Below are 17611 nucleotides of genomic sequence, written 5' to 3'. Positions count from 1 at the left end.
CCTTAAAGACAGTTAAATAGGCATTTTGTTTAAAGTACTCTGTGCTCATTAATGTTTTAGCTTTTAGAACTAGGGTAATGTCTGCTCCTCCTTTTAGAAAATGGGCTACTTCCTTATGCAAAACATGCACAGGGGATTTTGTTTGGTCATTATTTTCTTCTGCAGCGGTTCACACAGTAAGGGGTGAATGGGCAAAGTGCTGAACTGCATTAAGGAGAAAAGAACAGAGTGGGCACTCTGGAGATGACAAAAAAAAAGCAGATGAGAGAGCACCATAAATGTTAATGCATTCTGTGTCTCTTCTACCAGCTTGATACGACCCCCGTCTTTTGTTTTCCACAGAAAGTGTTAATAGATTCCCGTGCAGCCTCATGCACTGAACATATCTGCTGCCTGTGATAACACTAACAGGCTTCTCCTGTCCATGATATGTGAGCTTGAGTGCAGCCTGTCCTTGCCCTCCTCTGCTCGTTTTACTCTCCCTTTCATTCCTCAGACCGTGGTTGGATCAAAAGAGGAGTACGGCTGTGCTGGAGGTGTTAAGGGACATTTTTGTTTGCAAACTCTTCGTGAACCTTCTTTGTGCATTAAAAGGGAGAAGACAAGCAGTTTGGAAGTTATACATATTCATCCTGAGCAGGCCCATACATCTCATTTACAGCGCTGGGAGCAGAGCGGCTCACAGGACGTGTACGCATATATTATAACGAAGCAGAAGTGCTCTACCTGCTAAGTCGAGTTACTGTAGCTCTTTATTCCTACTGACCTGACAAAACAATAGGACGGATCAATGTGCAGGGGGATACAATATGCAACCACAAAAAAAGATTATTTCCAAGAAGTCTCTTTCAGTACGGAAGAACTGAACTAGTCCTCAGAAAAGTGATGCAAAGCATCCTCGCTCTGCCAAGGAAATTCCATGAGTAGGAAAAATGAAGCTGGAGATGGTGGGGCTTTATCTGCGTTGATGGATTGTCATGGGGATAGAGAAAAAGGGCGAGCGCCAAAGGAACAAGAGAAGCGTCTCTGAGGAAAATATCACTTTTTACCAGATATATTTGCATAAGCTGAAATGCAGGCAATTTACAACAGAGAAATGGGTCTCTGAGAAAGCAACTTACATGGGGAGCTGACTGCATTTCCACATATTTCTCTAGTGGGTAGTCTCACAAGGAGAAAAAGCCGGTTTCTCAGCCTCTGGCCCCATAACATTCACTGCCTGCATGCATTGTACAGCTGTCAGTAACAATTCATAAGGGAACTAATATTATGTCTGATAGTACAATACCATCTCATCGTTCAGCTCGCGTAAATTCAAAATGTAAATCCTTTTGAGCAAAATACTGTGTATTGATACATAGTGTGAGTCGTCTCTACTGGTTATAATCGTAACACTCGACAGTAGAAAATAACGCCACAAAATAAGAAAACCAATATATATATATATCTATTTAAAACATTTTTATTAATTTGTTAAGTTTTAATTATTATGATTCAATTATTGTCTTTTTTAAGAATGAAAAAAAATCCCATTCAAAGCAAACCCAGATTGTAACTGTCAAAAATATTGAGCCAATGATTCTGTGCTGAGACGATAAGTTTAGAGAATACAGATATAATACTTTTGGCATTCGGAAAATACCTTTTGTAGCTGTACAGAGAGTAATGAGGTATCAGTGACTTGTTTTTTAAGCAAGTGAAGGAAAGTGTTTGGGAAATTGACATACAGTACAGGGAAAGTGCTTTAAATCACTGCTTTGTGTTATGGCCAAACACACATGGCTTTCATCCTACGGGGGATGCAGACTAGTATACAAAAGAGAGAGGAAGCTATCAGTGAGATCATGAAGTGACTAGCTTTTTATTATTCAAACAAGTTTTCCGAGCATATTTAGTAAAATAGAGAACGACGTCATGTATTTAGTTGCTCTTTGTGAGAGCATCTTCACAGCTCCTCTGTTTTTTGCAGTTTTCAGTGCATACTGTTGCTTTATACAAGTAGTTCTACATTCCCTCAACAGTCTACACTAGGCATGGCATGCATGTGTTGCATGTAGCCTCATACACTTTGCACTGGGTTTCGTTTTTTCAGTGCAATCCACCAAATATTTGAACTTTTCAGAACAGCACTGCACCTTTCAGTGATGATGAAATAGATATAAAAACAATCTTCAGAACTTCTCTTCATCTTCTTCATCCCAGTGATGTGCCAGTACTTTGTTTTTTTATGAATGAGCTGTGAACACAGTGTCTTAGAGTTGTATTTCTAGAACCAATTATTCCCACTGGATACCTACAGTCGGTGAGATGAGGCGAGAAAAAGAAATACAATCCACGTCGGCCAAAATGAACCTCTCTCAGATCATCATGCATGTGAGATGAACTCTGATGTGAATGGTGTTAAGCATGTATTTGGTCTCATCACTACAGGTTGTTTTGGATGCCATTAGGAATAACATGTAATGTGGTTTAGGGGGCCTAGAGAGGAGACACAGACTGCACGTATCTTAATGTGATGAAGTCATCAGTGCTGTGCAAACACAAACCGATGCTTGAAATAGTCCTAAAGGCAGAACGTTACAAATGTCTTCTTCTAAGCTTAGAGTAAGACCTGATATTGCCATATTGCATTTTGTCTTCTCTGTAATGACCACTGGGGTTTGAGAAAGTGTTTTCTAGTTTTCCTTCAGAATCTGGCTTTGTGTGTGTGCATACGGGACATAAACTCAAGTCCAGACATCCTGAGGGAGTTTGCCTGCAGTGGTCAAGCATCTGAGTGTAATGTACATGGACAAAGAGAATGGTGTTTGCTGTTGAGCTAAAGTGGGTCGCGAAGAGGCTCCAAAGAGGGGTATGCCTGGCCTTCATGCGATTTTCGTCTCGCCTGATTGCTCCTTTGCCCAGTCTTACAGCCCAAGCTATTAGTGCCATGTCAATATTGTATCAACAATGGAGGTTGTGTGGGTCTAGTCTCCATTGTCTCAGCCCAAGGGCCCCTCACTTGATTTCTAATGTGTCTGAGTCAATGCTCGTTCTTGTGTCTTTGTACCTTGAGAATAATCCGTCTGGGCCCCAGGCTCTGTATCCACTATGTGATCTGCATTAGACAAGGGTCTGATTTGTCTTAAGTACATACAGAAGAAAGTAAATGGACCCTATTTCTCATGTGGCCCCTCTTCATGTAGTGTAAAGACAGCTGCACACACTGGCAGGTTTGTTGCATCAGTCCACAAAAAACAAAATTCTAATAAACATTTTATAAAGACTAAGAAGCTCAGATTCTTAGAAAGAACAATTATTGTAGGAAGCAATGCATCACGTCCAATTTTGCTAGGATTTTCCAATGTCTACATTTTTGTAGTCAAAGTATTAAATGGTAGCATTTAGAATTCACATAAAAAAATTATTTGACCTTGTTTAGCCTCTTATAAATATTAAGGCATCTTCCTAGAATTTTCTTTTCATATAAAATAGTTTCAGTTAAGTCGTGACAGTCCTCCAGATTCAACGCGCAGATAAGCAAGCACGCACACACACACACACACACACACAAGTGCACACACACACACAAGCAGGCAGGATGTACAGCAGACAGTTTTGTCGCGTGTCCTCTGTGATAGCATGCAAGGATTTAGACCACTTAGTTCAGTTTCGATCAATACGAGAGGACACTCAGTCCAGTAGTGAGGCCAAGGGATATGAGGCACTGGAGTAAACAGCCTGCTGTCACATGGAAGTAATGTTCTCTTTGCCCTAGATGTGTGGCCCATCTTTTAATGCAGCTCAGCGAAACAAATTTATGGGTCTGAAAATATTTGGGTTACAGTGTGTATTGAAAGCTTGGCCTAGCTTTGAACAGCCATAGCGCCCCAAGATATGAGAGAAGCAGTCTTAAGTGCTTCTGTGTATTCACTTCAGTAACCATTTCCCCCAAATGTGCACACTTGCTTACCCTAGTTATAGCATGTGTGATGTAAAGTTTAACTGATCTGTTGCAAGGCGGCTGAAGGCTTTGCAAATGTACAATCAAATGATCATTCCATGTTATCAATGGATTTTTAAAAATGTTTTTATAAATGTATTTACTTATTAACATCACTTTATCATCTTTTAATAAGTAATTTCTATGTACTTTATGGGGCCACGTGCAACATATAACCAATGCACTATTTGAGTAATTCTGGATATAGTCTGGGCATATTAATATTTTTAAATGATGCTATATGTATATAATATGTTTACTGTCAACAAATCCTATGAGAAGAACAAAACCAACAATGAATTGATCCGACTAATACTGTCTCCAAAGCTAGATATATCTTATTACTCTGTGCCATAGAGCTCTACATCAGTGAGTCATGTTGTTGCACTGGATGACATATTCCTTCATTACCATGAACATGGTATCTGTAGTTCATTTAGAGTCAATCCCACACACACAATACTGACTACAGCACCACATGTGCATTAATCATCTTCTGAAAATGGAATATATGCTCTTTGAGTAACATTTGCCGAACACTACAGTACCCAGCTGTTTAAGTAAATTACTAAGCCTTTTAAAACATATAGGTCTATATATTTGTGAACCATTTTTAAAGATGTACATCTTCAGAGAGGAGAAATGGGCTCAGCGCTGGGTGTCACAGACGGGGTAGGAAAGTTAGTGTATGGATAATATACGATATCACCTGCCTTACATTTATCATAGAAGATGATGGATGTTTTGAGCTGCGGAAGTAAGAAACCTGTTTTGAAATCAGCAATTTATTAGAAGTTATTTACTAGGTCTAGATCCACTTTCACGCTTACGTGTCTGTCTGAAGTACTACTACAGTATGGCATGATGCGGATCTGCACTTCTTTCTACACATATTCCATAGCTGCGGTTTGCTTTCGGAGATGGAGACCGAGTTGTACTGTTTATCATCATGCCTGAGCTACTCAATGAGGCTTTATCATTACGTCCTTTTGTTGTTCCACTTTTACTTTCACTTACTCTGCACCTCCATCTCAATGTAATCTCACTGTCTGGCCTAATTATTTTTCAATAATTTCCTCGTTCTGAGTGTCTTTAAATTTAAATGGGTTTCTGTGCTAGGAAGCAGTGGCCATATGTTGGTAAAGGCTGTTGGCATGGAAACCAGGTCTCCTTCCCTCCCACTGTGGATGCTGTAACATGTCTGCAACTTTTCCCAAGCCGTGTACATCAGCGTGGATTTGACTACACTTACACACATGACTGATGGTAAATCATAGACCGAGCTGTGAGGAGGCATGGCTCCTGCTTATTATGTGATGTAGCTCCATGCTGACACTATTGTAATAACAGAGGAGCGACAGTATCTGACATACTGAATGTCACATTGCTTCATAAGAACACGCTGCTGTTCATATGCTGTGACAGAGCACTGGTGTGATCACAACAATACAAACTCAATTGGGGAAATAATTTCTTCTGCTTTTGTCTATTGCAAGAGCTTTTCTAAATTATTTTTGTGTCAATGAACAGTATGAGTTCAGATCAGAGTTGAGCAGCATTACGCACATTGAGTTGTCTTCATTGCAATCTCTGCTGTAATCAGAATCTCATCTGAACTCATTGCAGTGCAGTGGTGAGAACCTAATCTTTGAGGTTTTTTTATTAATTGGTTGCCTAGAGGGGCATGTTGACGGGAAATAAGAAGCTGTTGTTTCTCCACAACACAATACTAATTAAAGTGTTGACTAGAAAACAGAATAACTGCTAAACTACCTTGCTGGGTGATACACTGTAAATATTCCCCTCAGGCTATTGAACATGTCACCAGGAGAACTGTGGCAAGAATCTTAAAATATACCCAAAAAAATTGCTTGCTTGTACTTAACAATTAAAAAAAAAACGTTTGATTGCCTCTGTTGACATTTTGTGAAAGAGTTCACAGTCAGACGTCATTTAATTGAATAGAAAATTTGATTTCACTTCAGTGAATTGCAAATTGAGATGCTGATGGACATTATAATCAAAACCTGCAGTAAGAAAAACATATTTCTCCAATGAAAGGAACACAAAAAGCAATGGACTTCTCTGTATTAGAAAATAATTATATATATATATATATATATATATATATATATATATATATATATATATATATATCTATCTATATATAGCTATCTATCTCTATATCTTAGTCATTGTATCTTTGCGTGCTATGAATGTATGTTTCCCCCCTTTGACAGGCTCAAGGTCAGAGTTAACATAAATGTGACAGCATGTACAGAGGCAGACAATAAGACCAAAGAATATCATCACCGTGCAACCCATAATTATGTGACTCACCTGCTTGGAAAGATAATTTCTTTAGTTCCAGGTGAGCCTCAGTGCTCTACTGGCTTTCTATCAGTATTGACTTTGACAAACCTATTATGTCCTCAGCGACCTGTGGAGCTAGAGGTTGGCGTGTTAGAGAGCTCCAACTGTGACACAGATCTAGAGTTAGTCAAACGAGACTCTGCTGTACCAACAACACCTGCTGTGACATCTACATATTGACAACAATCCACATTGTCTGATAGTCCGATTGACTATTTAATTTTGAAATCCAAGTTTACTTGCTAAAAAAGTGTCAGGAGTGGACATGCTGCAGTGACGCTGCTGATGTTAAGGTTTAGCACGATGAACATCATGAACAATGGCCCTGCAGCTGGCTTTGTTTCCATTTCATTGCGAAATCACTGGACTAGAGTTGGCGGATAAGATAATGGTGGAGGATTTGGTATCAAAGTAGGCTATTTCGGATTTAAACCCAGTGTTAATGGGAAACCTGATAAAGTTAATGAGGCAATCTGTACACTTTTGGTATGAAGCTGTGTGAGGCGGACAGCACAGCCAACATCCGTTGTAATCGGTAATATTGCTGTTGACATAAGTTCATTGGGTTAAAGGTTTATTGAGGCTCAAAAACAACTTGGTTAGGTTTAGGGAAAAATCATAATTTGGGTTAAAATAAGTAATTTGTTAAGGTTCAAGAGACATTGTGGTTTGGGTTAAAATGACTTCTTCTTTAGGGTTAGGGGAGCTTTGTTGTCCGGGTAACAGTAGTAACTGTGTTGACGTTATGTTAAAGACGTCTGTGTATTGTGTTGCTGTGTTTTCCCTCTTCCACTCATGTGACTGAGCCGAGACCAGCGTGAAATGTAAAAGTCTGTCAGTTTAGGGCACTTGTTGAAACAACTAATGCTGCTGTTTTACTTGGGAGGACAGCTTCACCATGTTTGCTCATTTGCTCCATACCTTGCCAGTACTGATATGGAAAATAACATTTTCTATAGATGTACAATTTGGCCTCAAAGATGTCTAAAGCCAAGACACCATGATATGGTGTTCCCTTGTACTTCATTTCATTAAAATGAAGCAACTAATTTGCACACCGATATCCTATTGCATTGTTGTGTAGTAGTTGTACTGTTGGTGTAAAAGTAGAGACGTGGAGAAGGAATAAGACATGCTTGATGGATAAACATTTTCTACCCTTACATAACTATGTTGATGTGATACACTACTGGACATGCACTATGCCTGCACACAGGAGCCACAGGAGCATCTAGATAAACTTGTAAAATGCTGTCACAAAACAAATGAAAGAGCCTGTGTTTCAAGAGGGGCTCCATAGTCTCAGTAGCAAACAAACAACTGTTTAGTATGTCTGAGCATAACTGTGTGCTCCAAATAATATTAACACGATGCACAAAGGGCTTCGACAATACAAACTCTCCTCTTTCTCCGTGATGTGGAGGTCAATAGAACTTATCAGTCTTCAATTGTCCTTGAACTCAACTAGCTTCTAAAGTTTTTCCGCATAAAGGAGAGAATTTATGTGTGGCACTGCTCAAATCCAGTCTTATCTGTAGACAACTAGGGTGGAGAGCACACACAGATCACTGACTGTCTCAGCCAAAGTCACAGCAATAGAGCTGTCCTGACTGACTGATTTAGAAAGGAAACCTGCTTAACAGGCTTGAAAGATATTTGATGTTCGGGGCTTCCAACTCACTAGAACCGATCCAGTACTAGTAGTGTTTCTAATGTAATGTATGCAGCTGACAACTGGAGTCACGCTTCCTCATTCTGTATGTGACACACTTGTCACAAATCTACTGTATACTGCGTGCTGTAGGCTGCCGGCCATTCACATGCCCAGCCTTTGCCTAGACATGAATGGCTGTGCATACCCTGCAAGAGTCAGCACTGGTGACTTCCTGCTTCTCTTTTCCTTGGATTTCATGTTCACTGTAGAAAAAACAAGCGTGTATTTTTCCCACAACTTTTCTTGTCGTTGCAAGTTTTTGCACTAAATTAGTTTGGTCTTTCCCCGTTTTTATTTTGGTAGCTATTTTAGATTAAGTCTTACTCTTTATATGAACATTTACAGATTCAATAAACAAGGCGTAGACCCTTTTCTGTGACGTAGCACCATTCATTTTGCATGTACTTTTGGCCAACTTGGCACTATTCAATATTTGATTTATTTTCCCACTTTTTATTTTCGCCACACTGCTTCCCCACTATGCAGCAGACCTTGTTCAGTTGCTCCTCTTTACCTTGCTCCATTCCCAGATGTCAGAATGTGGTCATGAGCATCAGCCAGTTCAGCTTTGATTCTTTCACAGGGGCAGAACAATTTGCCCAGCACAGCTTTCCCATCTGTTTCATCGCAGCAGCGACTTCTCTTCAATCTTCAGCTGTGTGCATTTCAAACAGAACATCTTTGAGTGTGAAGATTGTGTGAAGTACAACGTCTGTGTTGTGTGTCATGAAGGTTAAAGCCATGAGAGACCGTACAACACTGTGAAAATGTATCTCATTCACCTTGATATCGAGTTACTTGAATGACTCATACCAAAGATTGGACTGAAAAATTCACTGTGATGGATCCTCAAAATGTCATGATATCATGTAGTTGAGCTTCAGTAGAGTTTAAAGAGAACTTTGTATGACATACACTGGAAAAGAAGAGCAGCAGCAGTAGTTGTGCACAAAGATTACACTTTTTGTATGAAGGAGATGCTTTCATAATACGACTCCATGTGTAGGATCCCCACTTGACTGCCGGTCCTGGCTGCATAATGCCTTCATTAAACATCTCTATTTCTGATGACGTTTTTAAAATCAGTGGGTGTATTGTAGTGTGCCTCTCCAAAGAGAGTATATTTGTTTACTAATGTTTTATTTTTGTAATTTTATTCCAAAATAAATTAACTTTGAAAATGAGGCAAGAAGCTTTAGAAAAGAGCAGAAGCGGTTTGTTTATACCTGTAAATACTTTAATATTCATAAAGAGAACATTTGTTCCCATTGAACATCTTTGTTGTCCCAGTTAGTTCGAGTGTGGCATAGTGGTTCTTTGACAAAGACGCTGTGGACTGAAGGGAGACAGTCTGTCCTTGACCTGTTCAGGATGAAGCGCTCTGAGAAGGGAACTGATCTACTTTGAACAGATTTCAGAAAAGAGACAGAGACAGACACAGAGCCCCGGTGGCCCACTGCATCTTGCTGTCGGAGGAGATGGAGAGAAAGCCTCCAGAAAGCTGCCGACCTGTGACCCCTATCTCTCTCACTGACAGTTTAGATTTAGTTTATGCATCCGCAGACACATCATCGTCACACACCCACTCACTGACACACACGTAAGTACGTACGCATGCCTGTACGCACGCACCCACACACACTCACACAAACACACACCCTTTACTTGCACTCAGGTTCAAGGATTTTTGAATGTTATTTCCTCAGCCTGCGCTTGATCTTAATGTGTATTTAAATGGATTTTGGAAATGAATAATACCATTGTGTCGTCGTTTATGCATTAGGAGAAAAATAATAACTATTGGTCACACCAGCCAGTTTCCAAAGTATCCTTCACTAGCAGACAAACAGCTCAATCTGCAATGAAGAAAATCAGTCAATCATCAGCTTATCTTCCATGGAGTTCGGGCGTGCTCCAGCCGTAGTAATGGAAAGAACGCTAGGTGCATGTTGGTGCCTGTGTCACAAAACAGTATTCATTTTGCTATAACCATGTCACTGCTTTTGTTGAATAGTTACAGCTACTTATTAATTAATACTTTATTTCTGTACTACAACAACAACAACATAGTGCCATTCCCTTAAAGCAACACACCCAAATACAAATGCTGCAGTATGTAAATACTAACATCTAATGAAAGAACTTTCAGCATTAACAGTCACAAAGGAGTGTTTTTAAATTATTGTATTTATTTCCTTTAGTAGCTTCATTACATTAATTATGATGTGTAAGTCATTTGAGACACAATTAGAGTAAGGATGAATGAGATGTGGAGTTTGTGTTTCTTTTGTTTTGCTGAGTGAAAATGAAGTCATTCCATTACGCCACCATGCAGTGCCATTTGCAGATTTCACTAATTTTGCATTATTTCCTATTAGTGGGCTGTTTTATCAGCTTGAGTGGTGTTATTTATGTAGTCTTCACAGTTTGCATAATGAACAGTGTGTGCAGCACAAATGTCTATGCAGTGCATAACGGCTGCTGCATTTTACATAAACCATGTAGCTAATTTATTTTGCTTAAAATGTATGCTCTATTCTTTTTTTAATACAATAATCACTGACTGTGAGACAGCAGCACATGCATGAGGGATAGATATTCATAGAAAGAGCTAATCACTAAGTGATGAGGGTAGTCATGGCTATGGTGATAATTTAAACCTTAAGCTACAGGGCTCTGAAGCGCAAGAGCCAGCCAGACGTGCTGAGGTGCAGATGAATTGGAAACCAGAAAGTCAATGCCTGTTTGACCCGTGGAGGTCAGAGTTTACTGCACCCTCTCTAACTGATACAGTAGCGTAATCTGACGGACAGGCGCCCTATGTAACATCCTGCGCTAACACAAACGGCATTGACACCATGGTCTGCCCTCTGTTAAAATACTGTACAGCTTGTGTGTTTTTATTGAGTGTTGACTCCCTCTATACGTCTGTTCTTATCATGTCACATCTCGGGATGACTAAGACGGCACTGTTTCTATTTCGGTACACTTGCACACATTAGCATCAGCGCACTGTGTGCTCCTCTGTCTCTCTCCGTAGAGATTGCAAAGCATATTCGGATGACTAATGACACGTTTGACATTCGCAGAATACTCCCAGTTGTATGAAGAGCTCAGGTTTAGCGCTGTATGTCAATGAATGACGGGCAGTATTAGAGTTGAAGCCCCACGTCTTTGTGACGAAAGGATGACACTGAATGTTATGTAGCTGTAACAACTGCCAGGTCCAATGACTGTAGTGGGTGAATCAAAATAGACATTTGAATAATGGCCAATCTTCTTCTTCTTCTTCTTCTTCTTCTTCTTCTTCTTCTCCACGTAAGTGTTGCTTATAACAACTTTTACATTTCTCATGTGATCCGTAAAACATTTCATAAAGATCAGGTAACTTGGTAACAGGATTTCTTTCCAGCCTTTAGGCTAACACACCATGGCATGCTCACTACAGTATATCCTGCCTGCCAGGGTATAGTATACCCCAGAGATGAAGGCCTCCGAATGTTCGCAGGGACACATGTGTTGCTGTGCCTGACAGATGTGTCACTTTAGCACACGGCAGGTATACCGGGTTCATGCATGGCTTGGTCTGCATGCTTGAACTGCTCTGAGCCAGCAGTTGCATCTGATACACTAAACTGCACCTGATTAGTAAACTGCTGTAATCCTGGACCTTTCAGCGTGATTGTGTTAATTAAATTAAGCTGCCATTAGATGTATCTTTTCAAAATGTTTACACCAAACATCATAGGGGCCTTAAGAAGGAGAAACGTTGCTTTCCGAGTGGCTCTAAGTGCCAGTCCCTCTTTGAGGGGTGTCTCCATGTGTAATAAAGTGTCGCCTGATGGCCCTTTAACTGATTTAAAGGCCTTGCTCAAGTCTCGTCAGGCACTCTTAGACCACCCATCTGTCGCTCTCCCTCCACTATTCCTCCAGTACTCCAAAAAATCATCTCATCAGTGCAGTGCAGTCTTAAGTGAGTAACAGAGACTACTCGTGTCCTTTTATTCTCTTTTGCTCTCCAAGGGACTATTACACCCAAGACCAATTTCTCCTCCTCTCATTGATCAGTTAGTTCGGAGGGGGAGGGAAAGTCTACCACACTTTCTAACAGCTGTCTCCCTCCCCATTACACCTAAGATAACTCTCCATGGCTTAACTTTATGGTTTTACCTTCAAAAGAAACAAAGTAAACAGAGACATGTAGATCCAAAAGGGGAATGTGCTCAAAGTGTTGCATGCTTCAGAGACTTGCTCAATCCTTTTGGGTAACAAAGAAGATCTGTTTTTGGCTTTCTGTCAAGAAGACATCTCACTAACAGGAACACGAGTCAGAACACAAAAACAAAAAAACAACAACAAAAACACTCTTTAATGGTTAAAGTTTAGTTCTGGGAGAAGATTTTCTCATTTTGTGGCCAACTCTCTACAATCATCTGTTTAAAGCAGATGAGATTTGTAACTGCTGAAATGAGTTTAGGTTTTGGTCCCAGGTGTTTGCTTTTGTGCTGGCAAAAATCATTTGGTTGTGAATGTTTTCTCTAAAGGTATATGCATGGGCTCTCCTTTTCTTGCTTGTCATACTTGAGTTAGCCCATTTGTCATGGAAAATGGTCGGAGCAAAGGGCAACCTGCTGAAGGTTTAGAGATATTCTAGAAGAGGAGATCTTATGGGAATTGATCAGAATCAGAACGATGTATGAGATCATTGTCTTCTTTTAACTTTTGAATATCTGGAGTACGATGCCGTGATGAGGCTTTTAGCAATAGTTCTATAATGAAACCTTTTGAATGCTTTATGGATCTCCTGTTGTACTGAACATACAACATAAGATGCTGCTTTTGTAATAAACCTGCATACCTTATGTGCACTTTCCAGTTTCACCACTTGGGGGCACAAATGAACAAGTAACCAATAGTAAGTCTGACAAAGGAATCATGTCACTGCTGATGTCATTAACTTCAGTTGCTGCATTCCAACACAGCGTTTCCACCCAGTGCAAACTTTATTTTTTAAACATGACAATATGCACATTACACTTCTATTTAACTGAATATCAAGCGTTATAATTTAAGATGTCATTTTGTTTTTCTGCAAAGTTTGTTGTTGAGGACATATCAAGCCAGGTTGTTGTCCTTGGGAAGCCCTGATAGATTGCCTTATTAGGTGCAATTATGTAGAGTGCACTGCTGATAATTATAAAAGTGTAAACACATTCAGCAGGAACATTCCTTTTCACCATTGCAAATGAGAACAGAGCTGTGGTTCCATGCTGCTGACTTTTTAGCACCAGGTGGCTGCACCAAGTTATTGAGATTGCTACAAGGTGAGGACAGCACAGTTGCCTAATGTGTGCAGCATCTGTTTTGTACTTCAATCGCATTTTGCTACTATATATGAACCAGATACAACAGAGAAATAAGAGGTATCCTCATCTGTCCTCGTGCCAGATGGCAGATTATATTCATCTAACCGGTAATGTTCATGTTATAACAATAAAGCCTGTTCTTTTTCATCCCATATTCAAATTCAGATTACAGCAACCATGCTAAAAAAACAAGCCCTCCATTCTCATGTATTTGTACTATGGATGTAAATGGATCAAGTGAAATATTCATCATTAATGTTCATTTAATTGGTTCTTCCTTTCCTGAAGGCGACTTTCATTGTTTTTATGTGAACAGTCAAGTGAAATAGAAAATGGAGAAGGACACATTATCCTCTGTGTCACGCTAGCTAAGTTGGCTTTCTTTGGGCATGAAATGCCTGTGTATTCCCTGTAAACCGTAAAGATCAGCTCAGCAGTGCTTAGTTTTTTTTTCTTCCTTCAGCTTAGAACACTGCATTTCGAAAGGGAAGGATGTTGAATGGCCAGTGTGCAAACAGAAGCAGGCACACTGCAGCTGAGCCTTGTGCTCTCCAGTCCTGAACTCTGAGCACACTTCCCAGCTGAACCGGATTGTGTTTATCAGCAGGGCTTTTATGTCCACATGTTCTCTACATTCCCGTAACCCGTGCTGCACACAGAGAGTCAGCGATCAGCGTTGCCTCTCTTGTGAGAAATATTATTTTTTATTAGCAGGCGAGGCTGACTTGCCCAGATTCAGCACCCTCTCTGTGGACAGTGCTCAACTGCCAGCTCTGGCACTGTGCTTGCTTTGTTTACGTGTGTGTAAGTACATGTGCGAGTGTGTGTGTGTGTGTTCATATGTTTGTGTGTGTGTGTCTGTGTGTAAGTACATGTGCGTGTGTGTGTGTGTGTGTGTTCATATGTGTGTGTATGTAAGAGAGAGAGAGTTGCCTATGTGAGCTGCAGAATCATCACTCTTCTACAATCTTGCTAGCGACAGACTGCAGAGTCCGGTTAAGAACCTATAGAAAACAGTTTTCCTGTGCGATGGAGAGCCAAAGGATTGGGTTGGACTGCTTGGCTTCAATTCTTTTTACATCTGCAGGACTATTATTATACAACTTCTTCATATTCCCAGAGAAAGAAAGAAAAGGAAGAAGAATGAATACAGAGAGTTGAAGAAGAGAAGGAATCTGCATAGACGACATGATAAAAGTAGAAACTAGAAATTAATCCAGCCTTTCCTGCATTCTCGTTTGCTTTCTCTCTTTTACTGCTCATGAATGTCCTCACAGGAGAGTGGATTGAAAAAGACTGAACAGTGAGAGTAGGGGGAGATTGTGAAAGGAATCGGGGCTGGGGGACATAGCTTCAATTCCTGCTATTCTGCCTAAATAGGCTCTTCCTCTGTAATGCACTCAGGCTCCAGTGATTCGCTATGTGAATGCTGCCCATTTGCATAGCCACTCTCACTCCTGCTTCCTGGCTGGCTGTTGAGGCTCCCCCTCCCTCTATCCTCCTCCTCCTCCTTCTCCTCCTCCTCTCCCCTCTTCCTCTTGCGCACATCTTCTGGAACGGCGCTGCCGATGCTGCCTGCGTGTGAGTGTGTGTTCCTGCCCAGGGCTGCTCTCTCAGGTACTGTCGTTGCTATCGCTCGGTCTCATTGAGAGCAGAGATCTCTAGATGGGGAACGGGTGCTCTACTTGGCACAACTTACAGGTGCAATCACGCCGTATCCCGTGCACTACTGCAGCTGTCCTACACATGCAAATGAGACTCGGATTTAACTATGTTCCCATTCCTCTGGACATCCTCTGAGACGACTGGAGGAGTAAAAGGAGGGAAACTCAGAATGTCTGTCTCGATTTTCTGAAGAAATCCACTTTGCACAGGTGCCGTCAGTCTCTTCTGAAGTTGTCTTTCTTTTTTTCCTGGCAATTGCATTTTTTGGAATATTAAGTTTTCGTTGGGAAGCTGTTTCAAATGTTGTGAAGGCTTAACGTGAAGGAGAAAGAGAGAAACGGAGAAAATAAGGGAACTCAGGGAATTGGATAAAGCTGGGATTTCTCCATTGCTGTTTGAGGTTGCCCTAATTTCTTCAGTGAATGTTTCTGATTGTTCCTGTATGATGATTTATGATACCTCTTTACCTCCCTGGGTGCTGCTACGGATTTTCTAACTCAGTGGAGAACAGCAAGAGGCATTTTTTTAATTCCACAACCGACATTTTGTGTGGTGTCTCCTTTTTTCTTTTTTCTTCTTTCTCTTTGGATCTGTGCAAGTGTCTCTCTCTGGGTATAGTGAGATTTGGCAAGGTGAGAAGTATGGGGCTGTAAGGCTCACTGAAGTTCCACTTTGACCTGAAGCCTCGGCTGGCCACTCAGGGAAAATGTTCGGGGGCTGGACGACACAGACTTCTCTCCTGAGACCCGTAGCCGAGCCCCTAAATCGGAATTCAGCTTCACTCACCCACCTGGCCTTGTGGATCACTGCCTTGGCCCTGGGCTTTGTGGCAGGGTCAGAGCCGGGTGCTGTGGAGAGCCTTCACCACATTCACCTCTCCCATGGAAACAAGCGTCACCATACTGTGCCTATTGCTATCCACAGATCACCTGCATCCCTTAGAGCAGGGCACAGTAAGTATTTTCTTGTCCTACCATCAATACATTCTCTGCATACAGTAACTTCTTGAGCAAGTTTTTTTAATTCCTCATAAACTTTCAGCAAACTTTATTCACTCTTTGCTTTGTTACGTCTGATTCAATCCTAAATATTATTTAATATCGTTTATGTTTTTGTATTTAAGATTCCCCTTCCCAAGATGCACAGCGAGTCTAGCTTAAATCCATCCCCTATTTTTCCGTCTCAGCAAAGTGCCCTCTGTCTCCATGTCTGAGATTAGCCATATCCCTATCTCCAGATGCTCCACTGTGTCCAGATTAGACAGGATTAGAATGTTGTGGCGCTTCATGTTGCTCCTGGGTGTTTGGAAGAGACAAAGATGTGTTGGCTCCAGAACTGCGGGGCGTCGAGGTGCTCCTGGCCCCTGCCCAGTGTGTAGTGTGGATGAGGCCTCTTTACCCAGTTTGGCAAGAAGGTTCATGACACAGGCTTTAAATGAGGAAAGGAAAGAAAAACCTCAACTCTATATAACCTCAACCCTAAATATTTAGTATAGACTGTATGGAATAGAGTACTCCTCAATTCAGTGTGAGAATGATTTTTAGAAATACTGCAGTTAGTTTTTTTTCCCACTTCTTGTACGTTGTGTGAATTTCACCTGCAGTTACGGAGGTAAAGATTGAGGCAGTATGATGCGGAGAAGACCAAAATACTCTTTACTCATCATACTGTCCAAGCATTTTAGAGTGACGTAATCACTACCGGTGTAACACTGACGTAATGCTGAGGTACCCTGGCTTCCATTGAGCAAACACTGCTTAATAATGTACAACAAATATCTACTGTAATGTTCTGGATTACCTAATATTAAAGTTTTACAGTACAATGCATTAAGTTGAGAGGCATTACGCTATTGCAGAGCTGCACTGACATTTTGAGGATGTTTGTATTGGACACAGAAGCAGCCCAGAAACAAAACTGGGGTCCGGATCACTGGGCAGAGTTAGACCTGTACCAACAAGGGAGTCAGTGCTGCTCAGTGATGAGGGGGAGATGGAAGGTTTGTGGGCCTACTAAGACAACAAAAGAGGCAATTAGGCCACTCTGCCGTGACCTGTCTGGAGCAGACAACGCGCTGCTCGCCTCCCTCTCTCCCTTTAGGACTCCGGGGGGCATGTGGTGCTTTCAGGCACATTCCACGACTTAATATCATAGTTAGCATCGCTGCTCCATTGTGCTGTTAATGAGAGAGAGAGAGAGAGAGAGAGAGAGAGAGAGAGAGAGAGAGAGAGAGAGAGAGAGAGAGAGAGAGAGAGAGAGAGAGAGAGAGAGAGAGAGAGAGAGAGAGAGAGAGAGAGAGCTCTGTAACATGTTTGGTTGATCGACGCACGGATGGGTGCATAAATGTAAAATGGGAGACATGCTGTTCAACATTGTACCTGGCTCCAGGACAAAGCCTGCTGTTGTAAAAGCCCCAATGCTGTTGTCGTAGCTGTGCTGCAATTGGTTTAATTTCCATGGGGCTTGTTCCTTACATGGGGTGTCTCTTCCACTGCAGCAATTAAACATGCA

At 41.2% G+C, this 17611-nt stretch overlaps 1 protein-coding gene across 6 annotated transcripts in view; it reads left to right on the top strand.

Annotated features, from left to right (window-relative positions):
* LOC115019661 (neurexin-1a-like) overlaps positions 1-17611 on the top strand; it is a 237272-nt gene that overhangs the window by 119895 nt on the left and 99766 nt on the right. For 2 of the 6 annotated variants that reach the window (XM_029449125.1, XM_029449124.1), the window contains exon 1: positions 15046-16053. The exons of 2 other annotated variants lie outside the window; for them this stretch is intronic. In XM_029449125.1, the coding sequence (XP_029304985.1) occupies positions 15807-16053 (247 nt within the window). In that variant the 5' untranslated portion in view covers positions 15046-15806. Of the gene's footprint in view, positions 1-15045; positions 16054-17611 lie in introns of those variants that run through there. 2 more of the 6 variants (XM_029449128.1, XM_029449126.1) reach the window with 1 other exon arrangement.

The sequence above is a fragment of the Cottoperca gobio genome, chromosome 15, assembly GCF_900634415.1.
Source record: "Cottoperca gobio chromosome 15, fCotGob3.1, whole genome shotgun sequence".
Classification (NCBI taxonomy): Eukaryota; Metazoa; Chordata; class Actinopteri; order Perciformes; family Bovichtidae; genus Cottoperca; species Cottoperca gobio.
The sequence above is the reverse complement of the archived record's forward strand: the minus strand, read 5'-3'. Positions and strand labels throughout refer to the sequence as shown.